This window comes from Peromyscus eremicus, chromosome 4 (genome assembly GCF_949786415.1).
Source record: "Peromyscus eremicus chromosome 4, PerEre_H2_v1, whole genome shotgun sequence".
NCBI classification, from domain to species: domain Eukaryota; kingdom Metazoa; phylum Chordata; class Mammalia; order Rodentia; family Cricetidae; genus Peromyscus; species Peromyscus eremicus.
The window spans coordinates 131,537,956-131,555,837 of record NC_081419.1 but is presented as its reverse complement, the minus strand read 5'-3'; the positions used below and the strand labels follow the sequence as shown (position 1 = coordinate 131,555,837).

Below are 17,882 nucleotides of genomic sequence, written 5' to 3'. Positions count from 1 at the left end.
AGTCTTTGGGGGTAGAAAGAGTGGCAGGCAGGAGTTGCCAACCCAGCCCAGCTGAGGCCCTTTCTATCTGAGGGCCGTTTGATAAACTTATCTCAGGGTTTGCAGGCTGCCAAGATGTCCCCCCCATCCCTTCCTCCTCCCTCCTCATCCACAGATGAAGCCATTACCAGGGACACCCCACACCAGCACCTGTAGGGCTCTTTCTACCCACCAAAGGGTCTTAGGCAGTATCTGGGCTTCCGGCCCCTGCAGAGTGGAAGGTGGGTAGTATGGGTTGTGAGGGCTGGATCATGCTTGGAAAGGTGACGCACAGAGTGGAGCAGTCCACATGCCTACTCACATGCCCCCAGTGTGGAAGCATAATGGGCTCCCATGTTGTAGACAGGGAGCCTGAGGTAAGGCTAGATGGTTAAGTCACTCACTCGGTGGGTCACGAAATGGTTAGAAGCACAGCGGGTTTCAGTCCCTGACCCTGCTGTGAGTTGAGGCTCTCGGTCACTTAGCCCCGTGTCCACCTGAGTGCCTGCCTGGCCTCAGTGTATTCCTCTGTGACATGGGTGACAGGTGAGCTGTCAGCCTAAGCAGACTGTGAGCACCCACGTTCTCTCTCCTCCCTGTCACAGACTCTTCCTTCTTCTGCGTCCCCACGGTTTGGGGAGTGTACAGAGGTGCATAGCATCCCGAATTCAGTGCTGGGAGGAACACTGACCTCCTGAACCCTGCAGCTAATCTCTGTTCACCAGTCCCCATGGGTCACTTCCATCTGTAGGCAGTCCTGGCTTCCCTGTCCACTCTCCAAGACCCTCCCGGGGGCCTAGGAAGCCTAAGGGACAATACCAGGAAGCCAGGCTCCTACCTCCAGGCCAGACTTGAGTCAGTGCCCAGCCCAAGCCTGGCTGGGGACCTCCTCCTCCATTAGAACTCTCTAGTTTATGCTCAGCCTGTCCTACTACTTCAGGGAAACTGAGGCTGAGAGAAGGGAGAGAGCTAATCAAGTCACTCAGTGAAGGGATTTGTGGTCGTACCCCAGCTGTTTATTTTTCCCTAGGCAGTTCGGTGGCCTGCAGCAGGCTCGGGCCACGTGGACAAACAGCCCTTGTTACAGGACAAAGCACTCCGCTTTGGAGGGTGGAGGCATGAGATGAGGCCAGCCCAAGGGGGTGAAAGGAGCAGTTGTGAGGCTAACTGAAGGTGTTACCCTGTCACCATGGCCTGGGCAGTGCCAAGACCCCCGGGGGCTCTAGAATTACATGGGTCTAAAGTGGCCCATCATTGGCATCCTTTACCTCACCAAGACTACCTTTGCAAGCCAGGAACTTGGCAAAGCCAGCTACGTAAGCAGTGGTGGGACCAAGGGACGGTGTGTCCTTTCCTGTCCTCTAGCAAGTCCTCTTGGGAGAAAGGGGTGTGTGTATGTGAGTGTGTGTGTGTGTGTGTGTGTGTGTGTGTGTGTGTGTGTGTGTACATATGCAAGTACATGCTTGACTGTTCCCAGATAGAGAGGTGGGATGTGTGTTTCCTGCCCTGCCCTAGGGATGGTATGTCAACAGAGACAGTGGCAGTGGGACCTGGCCCAGGAAGGTTACCAGAGTGACCAGATAATTGATCATCCAAACAGGGACATTTCTGAGAAGGGAAGGGCGATGGTCAGGTTGTGCTGGGCTCAAGCATAATTAGGACTGAGCTGCTCCACCCACTCCTAACCAGCCTTCCTCCCCTTTCCTCAGTTTCCACTTTTGTGGAGTTATGTCGTTGTGCTCAAAGTGAGGCCTTGTGTCAGAGCCCTCCGAGCGTGCTATCTGGCCTGACAACTCAGATATCTCATGGTCCTTGGAGGGAGCATGTCTGAGAACTGTTCCTGCTCTGAATGCTTTCCATGGGCCCTCGCTGAACCCTCCATCTGTGCCAGGACGCAGTGGTGAGAATAATAGGCCATAGTAACTATTTACTGAGCACTTACTGTGTGCCAGGCTTGCCTTCTGGAAACTTCTTGGCAACCTTGGAAGGAATGACTTCATTTCATAGATAGAGAAAGGCCCCATTTCACTGACGGGAGCTCTGGCTTAGAGAAACAAAGTCTCTTGCTACAAGGTTGCAAGCCAGTTTTAAACTTGAGACTGGACCTTCTGGGGCATGTGACCCACGCTTGTTTCTTCGATGAAGGTACTATGGGTCAGAGAAGCCTGGTTTCTTGGCTTAGATTGCACAGCGCTGGATTGGGGTACAGGTGGGAACTGAACTCAGGGTAGCTCTCTTGAGTCCCAGGGCTAGCTGGCTCCTCTCCAAATGTCAGCTCTGGAAGTCAGGGAGGGTTTGAAGGCCTCCACCTCAGCCCCTGGCACCCAGACAGCCTCTTGAGGCCTGTGTCATGCCTATTAGCTCACGGTTATATTTGGGCCTGGGTGCAGTGGTGTTGGCAGGCAGGGAGGAGAGGTGGAGGCTGGGAGGGAGCCCCTCGGTGAGCAGGCCCCAATATTGTCAGCAGCGGATGGCAGAGCCACAGGGAGGGCGTGGAGAAGTAAAAATAAACCTCCAGGCTGCCTCCCAGCTAGCCAGAAAGCTTCTCTGTTTCTCCACTCTCTACCCAAGGCCAAAGTGACCAGCCCTGCCCTCTTGTGACTCAGGCCTGCCTGCGTGGGCCCGGCCACCCCTTACCTGGAAGAGGTCTGTGCAGACCAGGACACAGGACCTTTGTAACCCACCCAGAAGCAGAATCTTTGGAAATGAAGTCATAGCCATGTGTAAGATGCACAGGGCTGTAGGGAAGTGGTGGCCCTCGTGCTGCCCATGGGATTTGAACCCATAGCCAGAGGGTCCCCAGTAGGCCAATGCCCCCCCAGACCAACCCGTAGCCGTGATCTCAAATGTTCAGGTTCTGTCTCTGTCTCAGGAGTGTGCAGCTATCTTGGGAGAGGAACAGTGGTGTGCAGGAGAGGGACTCAGAACTGTGTGGGTCCTTGGCAATGTCTGCCTTCATTCCTGCCAGAGTCATGGACAAGCAAGCTGAGCCTGTCTGACATCACCTCAGATCCGAGGTGGATGACCGCAACAATCCCAGGCTGTACTGTCCTCTTTCTGGGAACTCTCTCTGACTGTAGACTCACTATGAGCCTATCTATGACTTTCCAAGTGGGCTTGCAACATCTACTTCACCAATGAGAAGACAGGTTTAGGGAGGTGTGGAGCCTCTCGGCAGAGTGCCTCCAGTGGTTGGAGGTGGAACTAGGTCTTGACCCCAGGCCTGGGAGCCTGGACAGTGTCCTGCCAGCCAGCCTCATTCACAGCTCTGCCATCTCCCCTCTGCAGGCCCAGTTCCCAGTGAAGAAACAGGGACCAAGGTCCGCTTCCCACTGTCTGATGATGTAGAGGAGGGATCCTGGACAGCCTCAGTGCTGGACCAACAGGACAATGTCCTCGCCCTGCAGCTCTGCACCCCAGCCAATGCTCCTGTCGGCCAGTACCGCCTCAGCCTGGAGGCTTCTACTGGCTACCAAGGCTCCAGCTTTGTGCTGGGCCACTTCATCCTGCTCTTCAATGCCTGGTGCCCAGGTGAGCCATTTTCTATCTACGGGGGCTGGGGAGTGGCAGGAACCAATAGAGGAAGCGTGTGGGGCCATGGGCCAGCTCCTGTCCAGCCTCAAAATAAGGATTCTTTTGGCATTTCAGTTTGTAGACAGGAAGCCAGGTGACTCATTCGGTACCAAAGGATTTAATCCGGGTCTGGAGCCTGTGAGTTCCTACAGCACTAGGAATCAGGTGTCTGAATCCATTTGGCTGCCATCACAGAATCCCATAGACTGGCTATAAACATGGCTGACAATTCTGGGGATTGAGAGGCACAAGATCAAGACTGTGGGTCACATCCAATGAGGGCCTTCTTATTGTGACTCAATATGATGAAAAGCATGACGTGGTGACAGAGGGAGGGAGGGAGGGAGGGCTAAGCTCTTCTATAGTCACCTCCAACCTCGAGGTAAGTAACCCAGTCCTCTGTTAGAGACAGGAGTCCATTCATCAGGCCCTCCTCCTAACATCATCACCTTGGGATTAAATCACAATGCAAGAACCTTGGGGGCACAAGGTGGTGTGTGGTCCACGAGTCCCCATTAGGGGAGAGGTACCCAGCTTATGGCCAGTGTTCACGAGGCCCTGGTTTAAACTCATCCAGGTTGGCATGAGGATGAACAAGGCACAGCAGGGGTCTAACTACCTCCTCTCACAGCTGCTGGGGGAGACGCCAGTGTCCTCGCTGCTCGGACAGGAAATGGATACTCAGAGAAGTGAAGCGCCTCCTGGAAGCTCCTTCAGTCAGCTAGGGGACCGTGGCAAAGGAGGAAGTGAGAGAGGAGAGCTGGGAAAGCCCAGGTCAGCTTGAGTATCAGGAGGAGGCCGGGCTGGGGTGCACCTCCCCAGCCTCAGTTTCCCCAACTCAGTTGTTTCCTTCTTGCTCACACAGTGAGGCCGTCCAGCCTGGGAATTCAGTGGCCTTCAAGGCTAGCCCATGTGCCTGACCTCTCTGCTATTAGGCAACCCCTTTCTCTGGACCGTTACATGTTTTCTTTTCTTCTCTATTTTGGGAAATTTTATGACATACTTGATAGGGAGGCTTTTAAAATTCTTCTGTTGTGCCTACTTTGGCTTTTCTAATTCTAACAGAGGCCAGAACAGCCTTTTTATTTTTTATTTTATTGATGTATTTATTTTTTATTTTGAGACAGGGTCTCATGCAATTCAGTTTAGCCTCCGCCTCACCGTGTAGCTGAGGATGACCTTGAACTTATGATCCTCCTGCTTCCACACCCAGTTAAAAATTACCCCCCCCACACCCTCGCATTTTGTGGGGCTGGAGAGATGACTAAGTGATTAAAAACACTGGCTGCTTGTCCAGAGGATCCGGGTTTGAATCCCAGCACCCACACAGTGGATAACAACCATCTGTAACTCTGGTTCCAGGAGATCTGATGCTCTCTTCTGACTTCCTTGGTGTTGCACATACATATATACCAGTGAAACACCCATACACCCACCCACCCCCACACACTCACACATGCACACACACACACCCCCACACACCCCACACACACACACACACACTCAACATGCACACATATGCGCTCTCTCTCTCTCTCTCTCTCTCTCACACACACACACACACACACACACACACACACACACTACATGGACATTACCACCCTGGGGACTCTGTTGTCTGCTGACTTAGGTTAATTTTAACTCTGTCCATATGCACCTGGAGAGATTGCTATTTCCAAGATGGCCTCTATCAAACAGGCCTGGTGTTGCAGGCCTATAATTCTCATACTTGAAGGCTGAGGCAGGAGGATTGTGAGTTCAAGGCCAGACTGGGCAACTAGATGAGACCCTGTCTCAAAATGGAAAGAGAAGGCTGGGGACGTAGCTCAGTGGTTGAGTGCTGCTTAGCATGCTTGAAGACCAGGGTCCAGTCGGCTAAAATCTGGATTCTCCTGCAGTCGTCTTCAGATCTGTGCTCAGTGCTCTGAACACAGCTGCCCAGTCTTTCCAAGAGTCCAAATGCCTTGGACCTTGCCAATAGGAACTGCATCTGCCCAGTGCCCTGTTAATGGCCCTGAGGTCATCCCCAGCGGCCTGTGGGGTGTCTCGCAGAGCACACAGTGCAGTGATTTTTTTTGGAGCAGAGGTTGCTTTGCTGAGACAAACTACAGTTTGTTTGGGTGGAGGAAGAACCCTTGCCAGCCCACAGGGTTTTAGAGTTCAGGGTAGGGAGAGGGCAGCTCCTGGGGATGTCCCCCTTCCTCTGGCTCCACCTCACCCTGCCCTGGGGGTTGGAGTGGGTCCCCGCCAAGCAGTACAATGAATGACTAAGGTTACCCACACAGCAGGGCTTGGGGGAGGCAGGAAGTTGGACTCGGGTGGGGACAGCTATGGAGGGGGGGAATTTCGAGGATGGATGGGAAAGGGCTGGTTCTGCCTGGAAATGGGTGCCCCCGGCCTGTATCTAAGGCTACAGGATAATGCCAGCATGCGTATGGCTTCATGTCCCCAGTGCATTCAACTTTCCCAGAAATCAGAGCCACGATCCTAATACCACATGTGCTAACCACACTCCATGTGGCAACCCTGAATTTTACTTTCTCTTTTACTCTCCTGCTTCACTCTGCACAGAGCTCAGTAATGTAAAGCTGATCCCCCTGCCCCAGCTCTGGAGCCAGAGGGCAGTGTGCCCAGGGTGCCCATCACACTCACCTTCCTCCCTGCAATACAGAGGTGCTGGGCACTACACAGGTCTCTCTGGTGGTCTGCCCTTACCTCAATGTAGCCCCTAGAACCCTTTCGCCAGCAGGTTCAGCAGGGACAGGAGTTTGCCATTCTTTTAGACACCATGAAGATAGTGTAATTTCTTTAAAGCAGGGTGGGGGGGGGGGTGCTGGGGTTGCACCTCAGCTGGTAAGGTATTGGCCTAACATACATGAAGCCCTAGGTTTAATACTTAACACCACAAAAACTAGGCAAGGTAACACACACTTGTAATCCCAGCACTCAAGAGATAGAGACAGGAGGATCAGAAATACGCGGTCACCTTTAGCTACATAGGGAGTTTGAAGTCAGCCTGGGATCCATGAGACCCTGCCTTTAAAAATGGTTGTTGTTTTGTTTTGTTTTTTTGGAGGCAGAGTTTCTCTGTGTGGTTTTGATGCCTGTCCTGGATCTCACTCTGTAGCTGGCCTTGAACTCACAGAGATCTGCCTGTCTCTGCCTCCGGAGTACTGGGATTAAATGTGTGCCCCACCGCCGCCCGGCTGTTCTTTTAAGTGAACTGTTTCATTGTGTGATATTAAGACATCAAGCATAATTGAATTTTCTTTGTGATGAAGAGGAGGAATTCATAGAAAATAGACACCCAGGCTGGAGGCCCTGGGTTTCTCCTCCCAGCCTCAGTTTCCCTGTCTATGAAGTAGACATCATAAAGCCAGCCTGGCCACTAAGTCTCAGGCGCGTTGGCCCTGTTTCCTCTTCGATAGTCACAGGGAACCCTGTAACCCACACCTTCCCTGGGCCAAAGCTTTGACATGTGTCCTCGGCTTATGCAGGCATCTTCCAGCCTCCTCAGGCATGTCTCAAGGAGCATCCCTGACCCCAAAGCTGGCCAAGCTCTGCCTCCCTGAGACTGTGGTGGCTCTCTCTTGGTGTCTTTCTGGCTCTGGTACCTTCTCCCCAAGGAGTCCTGCACCTTCCTAGGCTGGATTAGGATTCAGTTCCCAGCACCCCACATCTGCCACACCTTTCACTTTTAGGCAACACCAAGAGGTTCTGAGATGGGCTCAGAGGCCCAGGTCACACTGAAAACGAGCATCAGACCAGGGCAATTGTGGTGCACACCTTTAATCCCAGCACTCGGGAGGCAGAGGCAGGTGGATGTGAGTTCAAGGCCAGCCTGGTCTACAGAGCGACTTCTAGGACAGCCACAGCTGCACAGAGAAACCCTGTCTGGAAAAACCAAACAACAACAACAACAAAAAGAGCATCAGGGTCAAGGACTTCTTAGTCCAGCCTCCCCATCACTTATTTGGATGTTAGCTTCCTCAACTTAGAAGCATTTCTAAGTCTCAATTTTCCCTCCCGTCTTTAACATAGGGAGAATAAATGGAATCATGTATATTCTGCTTTCATTGTGGCTCTGGGCATGCTGGGAAGTGGATGTATGGCAGGCAGCCTTGTCTCTAAATGATTAGTTTCTCTAATTGAGAGAGGCATGGACTAGGAAGCTCTTCGCTGCCCTGTTACAGGGCTCCTGACTTGCCAGCTCAAGCGGAGACCCCTTGTTTCTGTCCACAGCGGACGATGTGTACCTAGACTCAGAGGAGGAGCGACGGGAATACGTCCTTACCCAGCAGGGCTTCATCTACCAGGGCTCCGCCAAGTTCATCAAGAGTGTGCCTTGGAACTTTGGACAGGTAGGACAGTGGCTGTCCCTCACAGCGACCACAGGCCAGCCTGTGTCTGGGGAGCCTGAGATTTCAAGATGGGAGGGAATTACAGAGTCACCCACTCAATCCTGTTGGAAATGCAGGGTGCCCATGTAGCTGCAGGCCCAGAGAGGTCTAAGGCTTGCCTAAGATCACACAGCAGAGTCAGCACCCCTGGGCTCAGGATCAGGAAAGGATGAGGAGAGTCTCTGGAGCAGTGAAGCCAGCTGGGGTTCTCAGAAGAGGGGGCAGTGAAGGCCCCTTGACACAGGATGACACTTGTCAGATATTCAGTGTGTGCTTCCTGTGTCAGGAAGTGGGTGAGGATTTTGTTGGGACAATAATTCCTAATGAGAGTCTCTTAGAGATACCTAAAAGCGCAAGTGGCCAAGCCACACTCCTAGCTTTTGATAGGCAGATCTGGGTAGGGCTGGAGTGTATCTTCTCAAGGCATTCCCAGGGGTGCTGATGTTGCTGTCCAGAGGACATGTGTTTGTGTCAGTCACTGCTCAGTAACAAACAAGCCTACCGCAAAAGGGGCTGAAAGTAATAACCATTATCAGGTCACGGCTCCTTACAAATCGAGACCAGTCACGGCAAGGCTGTGCAGGCTGGACTCAGACGACTGGCCTGTTGTTTCCGGTTCCCAGCCAGGGCTGGTTCTGCAAACCCCAGGTCTCATTTCCTTCATTACCCAGCCTCCCAGAAAACCCCTTGATTCTGTCAAGAAAACTTAGAAAGCAGAACCGTGGCACCCGGCCGCTGGTGCATTGAGGGTCTCCTAGGGTGGAGCTCATCTTGCAGCCTCTGGATCAGAGTCTGATGTTCAGACCCTCCTTGGGTGGAGGGAGGGAAGCCCTCCCATATGCCTCAGGGTCACGCTGACCACAGCTTCCTCCCGATGGATCATAGCAACAAAGATCCCTACCCAGCACAGGCAGCCTGGCTGTGGGAGTAAGCCGCATCTCCATGACACATAAACCTCACCCACAAATCAGTCTCGGCTCCCAGGGCTTTGCATTCTCTTCTGAGAAACAGGGTCACGTCCCTGCTCTTCAAGGTTCTTCTTTGCAGAAACTTAACAGGGACGAAGCCTCATTGTCCATGGTGGTCTGGGAGGGCTTCTAGAAGTAGGAAGCGTTTGAGCAGGAATTTGAAGAGCAAGTAAGAGTTTGCCATACAAGAGGCTAGCTCCACGGGGAGAACTCAGAGATGGGAAAACTTACGTCCTGTCTGAGAAGGACGTGGTGGGTAAAGGAACCCACAAGAGGTGAGATGGGGAAAGTCCTGGTTGTCAATCTCTCTGAGCATCAGGCTGATGGCAGCAGGAGACACAGCAAGCCCTAGAGGGCTGTTCTGTATCATGGAACAAGACTTGATCCAGAACAGCACAAGATGAAGGAGCAAAGGCAGGGAGGAGAATCCTTGAGGTGCCAGTTGGGCATACCCTGACCCCTCTTCACACCCATGTCCCCCAGATGTCACACTGTTCCCTCCTCGGTCTTAACAGTTGGCATCCTGGGGATGCCTAGAACCAGTTGGACTCCCATCTACTAGTGAGATGGAGGGTGGGTTCCGCAGCTGTGGGGGTGTAGGATAGCTTCCTGGAGGGGCTGGCATCCCAGCTTCCTGTTCAACTGTTTGCTTGGACACAGTTTGAAGATGGGATCCTGGACACCTGCCTGATGCTCTTGGATGTGAACCCCAAGTTCCTGAAGGACCGTGCCCGGGACTGCTCACGCCGCAGCAGTCCTATCTATGTGGGCCGAGTGGTGAGCGGCATGGTGAGTGTGGGGGGCCTCTGTGTTGGTGAAGATGAGGACTTGGGGCAGAGAGAAGTCTCAGCAAAAGAAATTTAGAAAACTTTACACAAACAAGGTTCCCAATGCAATTCATTCAGCCATTCACCCAGCAAATATTGACCAACAGCCACTAATGTCCTGGGCACTAGGGTAGAGCTGGGTCTAAACTGTGTCCCAAATCCCATAATACTCTATTCTCCTGGGTGGGTGAGAGGAGACAGACACTAATAGAAACATGAGGAATGAGTACATAGGCATACATCAAGATGTACGTGCTGGGGGGACAGGGTGTGTGAGCGGCTGAGCACAGGGTCAAATTCCTGGCCAAGGCTTTGCTAGGCCTTCCTCTCTGTCTCCTGAGCCCTTGGCTGCACCCCCAGTTCCCCTGTCATCCCGTCTGTTGCACCGTGGCCACACTGCATCTGCAATCCTCCATCCTAGGGTGGCCGGACTTTGATCCCTTGCTGTGTTCCTGCTCCTCCCGACCTACCCTCCACCTGGGCCCAGGCTTTGCCTCCCATGATGCTCTGTTGATTGCAGGTCAACTGCAATGATGACCAGGGTGTACTTCTGGGCCGATGGGACAACAATTACGGGGATGGTGTCAGCCCCATGGCCTGGATTGGCAGCGTGGACATCCTGCGGCGCTGGAAGGAGCATGGCTGCCAGCAAGTGAAGTACGGCCAGTGCTGGGTGTTTGCCGCTGTGGCCTGCACAGGTAAGCTGCGGCTGGGTAGCCTAGGACCAGTCTCAGCCTCCAGTAGCCCGTGGGGACTCAGGGAGACCTGGTTTCAGTACTGTTTCTGCTGTTAAGATACCGTGTGGAGGGCTGAATTACCATACCGTGAGATGGCTCAGCCATGAAAGGCTAGTCTCACAACCAAAAATATAAGAAGACACTGTGTTGCCTGGAGAATATGGCATCTCTCCATCCCTTTCCTGTCTCTCCTCTTCCCATGGATTCCATACCCTGACCCTTTTCTCTAGGGCCCAAGACACCTTCCCTCCAAGGGCCCTCCTGAAGTCTCCTGGAGATCCCATACCCCAGACTCCCACCTAGATGCCTTTGTCTCTGGCTGTGGCCACCTTCCAGGCTGGTATGTTAAGAGACATGGAGACCCTCAGTCAAGTCCACAGCTCAGAGACCCAGGGAGCAATGCTTAGCCTAACTTTCCAGTCTCTAGATGGACTTGGGCCAGAGAATCAGTGTCCCCAAGCCTCAGTTTTCCCACCTGAGAAGTAGAGGCAACAGTGATAAACTGATCACAGGGAGTCCCAAGGCCTGGGACAGTGCCACGCAGCATAGTCTCAAGCCAAGAATGGCTTGGGTTGGGGTCCCAGGCCATCAAGGATCCCAGGTCATCTTGGTGGCTCCCTGGGCATTTTATCAGTGCCCGGCCCTCAGCAGCACCAACCACACTGACGTTTGTCTTGGAGGACATGTGACACACTGGCTGTCCCATAGTACCTCCCGGTGCTGCTCTGGGCACGAGGCGGAAGAGACCGTCACACCCACGCCTTCTCTGAATCACCACATCCTAGCAAGCTGCTATTATAAGCTCCTCTTCCCCACGGGGAACTGGAAGCTCAGAGAGGAAGTGACTTGCCCAAGGTCACACAGTTGGCTCAGGGCACAGTCTAGCCCTGAACCAGGTATGTGTGGCTCTGGGGAAGCCCCAAATCCTTAGACTGTGGTGATGAGGTCCCTCAGGACACTGTCCTGAGGACAGGAAGGGTGCTGACTCCATGACAGCAAACAGGTGACCCAGAGGCACACTGCATATGGAACAAGGCCTAGGGTTCACATCAGCTTCAGCTGAGGCTGCAGGAATCAGGCAAGAGGTAGCAGGTCACTGCCGTTCCCTCCCCCTCCAAACACCTCTGTGTCTCCGGGCCAGAAGCCAGAGACATCTGGGAAGCTCTTTCTCAGGCCAATGTAGGGCAAAGGGCACAGGCCACTCTCCCCCTCCCCCTTCAAAGATTCAAAGTCAATCAAAACGAAAAGTAAAACACAAGTCTCATGGCTGGCGCTCACTGTGAGCTTTTGTCTGGCTTTGTCTTTTAGACATTTATGTTCCCACCCCGGGAATCTTTCCCTTTTATAGTAAGGGCTGAGTGTGTCTCAGGTTTACCCTGCTTGCCTAGTGGGCCAAGGCCCTCGCAAAGAAACAAAAGAGTTGGGGCTGTAGCTCAGTTGGTAGAGTGCTTACCCAGCATATACGAGGCCCCGGTTCGAAACCCACCACCACATAAATGGGTGTTAATAGTGAATGCCTGCAATCTCAGAACACAGGAGATGGAGGCAGGAGGATGAAGAACAGAAATTCAAAGTTCAACAGTTCAAGGTCATCCTTGACTTCATAGCTAGGCCAACCAAGGTTACAGGAGACAGTGTCTCCTGTAAAAAAAAAAAAAAAAATTAAAGTGGGGAGGGGCATTCATGATTCTTGCCCTCCCCTTTGTATAGAGCCTGCAGAGATGAGCTTAGCCCTACCCAGAGCACTTAGCACCTTGCTCCACCCCCTGCTGTTCCTGGCCAGTTCTGACCTCCCCCATCATCTGCCCTTTGCTCCCAGGGCTTCCAGGCTAGAGGGGTACCAGAGGTCAGTGTGGCTGGAGTGAATTGTGCAAGGAGATGATCAGGGCCACAGCAGGGATCTGGCTTTGATGTCCAGTGCTGTGGGGAGCCACTGAAGATTTTATTTGTATTTTAGAGCAATGAGAGAGGAACATAGTGGGCATGGGGTGACCAGCCAGGTGGGCATCACTGCCGGGCAAGAATACTTGGTGCAGAACCTCACGGTCTGGTCAGTGGGCCCATCGTCCCCTGGGGTGCAGATGGGTCTGTGGAGGCCCCGGGCGGGGCAGCTTTGCCCAGGGCCTGAACAGCAATGTGGACCCTTCTTCATCTCCCCAACGCCCAACCTCCAGTGCTGCGGTGCCTTGGCATCCCTACCAGAGTGGTGACCAACTACAACTCAGCCCACGACCAGAACAGCAACCTGCTCATCGAGTACTTCCGTAATGAGTTCGGGGAGCTGGAGAGCAGCAAGAGCGAGATGATCTGGTGAGGGGCCTGTGGGGAGGCCGGGAGGGGACCCCACAAAGCTTCCTGGGATAGGCCGTAGTTGAACTGGACTTCAGTTGCTGAGCAGGAATGGGCAAGGGAACTGGGCTGGAGAAAACTGGGTGGAGGCTGAGAGGCAGGAAGCCCACCACAGGCAGCCCTGGAAGGGATGGCAGGAAGGACTGGGGGGTGCGGGTGGTGGGTGGGAATGTAAGTTGGGATCCTGGCTGGCTTCCAGGACTACTCTCAGCTTCAGAGCGGGGGAGGACTGAGCCATCCCCATAGGCCAGGGCTGGATCAGGGAGCTGGGGCTGGGGTGTTCAGGGGGTGGAGAGGGGCCTGGACCAGGCAGGGATGAAGGGAAGGAAAGGAGCTAGAGTCAAGGAAGGAGAGGTTAGCCAGTGAGACCTGGAGGTACTGAAAGGGCTCCAGAGATTGTGGAAGATCAGAGGACAAGGAGTCCCCACTGAGGAGCTTGCTATTGAGACAGATCCAGGGGAGCCTAGAGAGGTGGGTTCAGGGCTTCTGGTCTCCCACAGGCCATGGTGAGGGTCTGTAGGAAGTGACAGGAACGCTGTCTTCTGCCTCTGTCCCCAACTAGGAACTTCCACTGCTGGGTGGAGTCCTGGATGACCAGACCGGACCTAGAACCAGGCTACGAGGGGTGGCAGGCCATTGACCCCACACCGCAGGAGAAGAGTGAAGGTGAGGAGGGGCAGCGTTCCCTAGGGGAGCTGGGATGGGGGAGCAGCAGTGTGGTGGGGCTGAGAGACCAACCCGAGGCCAGCAGTGGCGTGGCAGTCCTCTCCTGGGTTCGTAGTGTGCCTCTTTACCATTTAGAAATAAGGAGCACTCCTTGTCCAGGAGGAAAGTGTGAACAAGCACAAAGGAAAGGAAACATCTTCACCCTCTCCTGAAATAGCATCGTCAATTGCTTCCAGCAATTCCAGATGTGATACCTGTACATGTGTGAGAAAGACAGCCAGCCAGCACCAAGGCAAGGTCTTGACAAAGCACATGGACATCCCCTCAGAATATTTTTTAAATACACAGAATCCAAGGGATACGAAGAGTCTCAAAGTTCTAGAAAGTTCTAGGAAAAAACCCTTTATGGCATAGTAACATGGAGCAAGTTCCAGTGCCGGGGCGGTGTGTGACAGCTCCTGCTATCTGGGACAGCTACAAGGTGATGAAGAATGTCTCTGGTTCTTATTGGTGGCAGTTGTAAGTGCCCCTGTGCTTTGTCACTTGATTTTGTCATTGGAGGACAAGCTGCCAAAGCTCAGTAACTTAAAGATGTCGTTTTTTCTGCTTCTAAAGTCACTGGACCCTTAGGCTCTGCTGGAAGCTGGGCAAGGGCTATCTATAGAGCTGGTGAAGCGTGTCAGTGTTAGGCTGCTTCTTTGTAGCCTTGTCCGTATCCCAGGGTGACATTCCTGTGATTTCAGTTTCATTTGCTGTGACAATGTCCCATCTCAGGACATGCCAGAATATTCCCACCCATCTCCAGCCCCTAACACTGTAGGTGTGGACAGTGTCAGGCAATTTTACCTTCGTAAACCCAGATCTCACGTTCAGCATCGCTGAGGCCAAGCTCTCGCGGGTGTTGATTTCCACTCAACGTGCCCAGGTGGTGGGAGCGAGGCCTGGCCTCCTGATGTTCTTAAGATGCCCTGGGGTACATTTCTGTTTGACTTATCAAAGACTGTGGAGCTTTATACAGAGAACTTGACCTCTATGGTGCATGGACCATCATTAGGCGGGTGCAGATAAAACTCCAGAGCAAAATGCAGCTTGGAGAAGTGGCTGACTCGCCCAAAGTCACACCGCTAACAGAGTGAATGCCAGCATCTAGTTCTGGAGTCTGCATCCTGAATCCTTATCCCGGGTGCCTTCTGGGAATGGCTTCCCTGGTCAAAGAGTTCTCTGATCCCTAGAGCTTCTGCTCCACATGGGACAGTCATAGAGAGGTCTGGTGTCACCCTCTGTGTAGCTCTGCCCATCGCTCCCTCTTATCCCAAACAGGGACATACTGCTGTGGCCCAGTCTCGGTGCGGGCCATCAAGGAGGGTGACCTGAGCACCAAGTACGATGCATCCTTTGTGTTCGCCGAGGTCAATGCTGACGTGGTGGACTGGATCCGTCAGGAAGATGGGTCTTTGCACAAATCCATCAACCACTCCTTGATCGTGGGGCAGAAGATCAGCACTAAGAGCGTGGGCCGAGACGAGCGGGAGGACATCACCCACACCTACAAGTACCCAGAAGGTAGAAGCCCACATCCTCAGGGCCTTTAACCTAGTCTTGCCGATAAGCAGCTGGTTTTACTAGCCTGTCAGCCTTGTGTGTATATGTGTGTTACATTTTTGGCAACCTATGTATGTCAGTGACCCACGTGTCATAGTCTGTCTTAAGAAACACCTCAAGAACAAGTGTAGACATTCAAGTATAGTATTAAAGGGTGATTTGTTTAGAAAAATCATTCAACAAAAAGATTTTGTCTGAGCTGGACATAGAGTTACATGCCTGTAATCTCAACTGCTTGGGAAGCTAAGACAGGAGAATCATGAGTTCAAGACTAACACGGTGAGGTCCTTTATCTTTTTTTTTTTATAAATGATTTTTTATTTTTATTTCATATGTATTGGTGTTTTGCCTACATGTATGTCTTCATGAGACTCCCGGCTCCCCTGGAACTGGAGTTACGGACAGTTGTGAGCTGCCATGTGGGTGCTGGGAATTGAACCCAGGTCCCCTTGAAGAATAGTCAGTGCTCTTAACCACTGAGCCATCTCTCCAACCCTGAGGTCCTTTATCTTAAAAAAAAAAAAAAAAAAAAAGAATTTTGTATGGAGAAAGAAAGAGAGATAGAATGTGGTGTATGCATGCATCCATGTGGACATATGTATATGCACATGTACATATGTGTATGCATTTGGAGGCCAGAGATGATGTTAGTCTCCTCCTCTTGCTCTCCATTTTTTAAAAATAGGTATTTTATTTTTTATTCATGTGAATTTTGTGTGTGTGTCCCCAGGGAGTCCAGAAGAGAGTGCTGAAGCCCTCTACATCTGGAGTTATAGACAGTTGTAGGTTCACTGATGTGGGTGCTGGGAACTGAACTAAGGTCCCCTGGCAGAACAGGAAGTGCTCTTAACCTCTGAGCATCTCTCCAGCCTCACCTTATTATTTGAGTCAGTCTCTCACTGAACCCAGAGCTCACCAGTTGGCTAAACTGGCTGGCTAGCGAACAATGGGGGGCCTCCTCTCTCTAGCTCCCCAGCACTGGGGTTACTGACATATGCTACCATGCCTGGCTCTTACATGGTGCTAGGGATCTGAAGTGGCTCCACAGCAGGCACGGACTGACCCATGCCCCCATTCTTGTCCCCCTGGTTTGTAAGCCTCACCTTTTCATTGACTTGACTCTCAATAAAACTGGAGAGCACAGCTGCTGAGTAGGAGAGACATGGATCTCAGGAGGAAAACTGATAATGTCCGTGTTGTGTGTTATGTTGTTAAGGGGGTGTGTCAGGGCAGGGTCTTTAGCTATACACAGACCCCTTCTCCACACTTCTGTGCTAGGAGGAGGAGCTGCATCTTACTCTTCACAGCTGAACCCCTTCCTATACTCCCCTCAGGATCCAGCCTTAACAACACCTCCCCCGAGAACGCTTTTCCTACCTCTCCTTCCTCGGTTGTTTTCCATTTATGTGTTTACCCCCACCCCAGCAGCTCAAGAGTCAAGGTTACATTTTTTTTTTTAATCTCTGTGCCACATTCAGAGCTGTGACGATGGCTGGTGTACATGGAGCAGGGATACAATGATGTGTTTGTACGGGGACCACTCCACCTGACCGCCCTTCCGTCCTCCTCCTAATGCTGAAGTCTCCAGTGGAAACAACCATTTCTTCCTCTGCATCCCACCCACCTCTCTCCCATGTGCCCTTCCTTTTTCTTCCCAGTGTTATTAGGTGCAAATCTGTTTTTCATTTTTAAAAGATTTATTTATATGTATGGTTGTGTGCATATATATGTATGTGCACCATATACATGTCTGGTGCCCATGGAGGCCAGAAGAGGGGGTCAGATTCCACGAAACTGGAGTTACCAACGGTTTGAGCCACTGTGTGGGTGCTGGCACTTTGCAAGTTCTGGGAACCAAACCATGGTTCTTTGTAAGAGTAGCAGGTACTCTTGGTCGCTGAGCTATCCCGTCAGCCCCACATCTGCTTTTCTGTCAGCCCATCAGCCCTGAACTTTTTTTTTTTTTTTTTGGTTTTTTTGAGACAGGGTTTCTCTGTGTAGCTTTGCGCCTTTCCTGGAATTCACTTGGTAGCCCAGGCTGGCCTCGAACTCACAGAGATCCGCCTGGCTCTGCCTCCCTAGTGCTGGGATTAAAGGCGTGCGTCACCACCGCCCGGCAAGCCCTGAACTTTTTGAAGGCCAGAGAAAGCATCTTTTCTTGTCTTCTCCTTTCCAGTTAGAGCATGTCCAGATAGTACTAATCCTCAAGCAGCCTTAGACTCAGTGGGGGCCAGGCCAAGGCAAGGATTGCAATATTTCGGTCACCTCTGTAAGTGTCATGGAGGCTGGCACACAGTGAGACTTGGGAAACCTCTATCATACTGAGTGGAATGGTGGATGCGCCTAGTCAACCTTGCAAAGCCTTTTCCTTACTGATTCTCCATTGGTGAGAGAAAAATGCTGCCCTCTGGGTGGGATTGAACCTGTTACTATCTGGTTTCCAGCAATGCTCTTCATGGCCTCTCTGGTTGCAAGCTCTCCTGGCATGGACACACTTTAACACTGGTCTGTGTATAGCCAAAGACCCTGCCCTGACACACCCCCTTAACAACATAACACACAACCCGGACATTATCAGTTTTCCTCCTGAGTCCATGGGTCTCCTACTCAGCAGCTGTGCTCTCCAGTTTTACTGAGCGTCAAAACAATGAAAAAGGGAGGCTTACGAGCCAGGGGGCCAAGGATGGGGCTGCTCGGAGTCACCAGGACTCTGAGAAGCCAGCTTGCCCCATCCCAACCCTC

The 17,882-nt window shown here is 52.3% G+C and overlaps 1 protein-coding gene across 1 annotated transcript in view; it reads left to right on the top strand.

The window, feature by feature from the left end:
* Tgm2 (transglutaminase 2) overlaps positions 1–17,882 on the top strand; it is a 30,231-nt gene that overhangs the window by 4,417 nt on the left and 7,932 nt on the right. Inside the window, exons 3-9 of the mRNA XM_059261820.1 lie at positions 3,307–3,549; positions 7,834–7,952; positions 9,620–9,748; positions 10,307–10,484; positions 12,698–12,833; positions 13,435–13,538; positions 14,859–15,101. Of these exons, the coding sequence (XP_059117803.1) occupies positions 3,307–3,549; positions 7,834–7,952; positions 9,620–9,748; positions 10,307–10,484; positions 12,698–12,833; positions 13,435–13,538; positions 14,859–15,101 (1,152 nt within the window). The remainder of the gene's footprint in view (positions 1–3,306; positions 3,550–7,833; positions 7,953–9,619; positions 9,749–10,306; positions 10,485–12,697; positions 12,834–13,434; positions 13,539–14,858; positions 15,102–17,882) is intronic.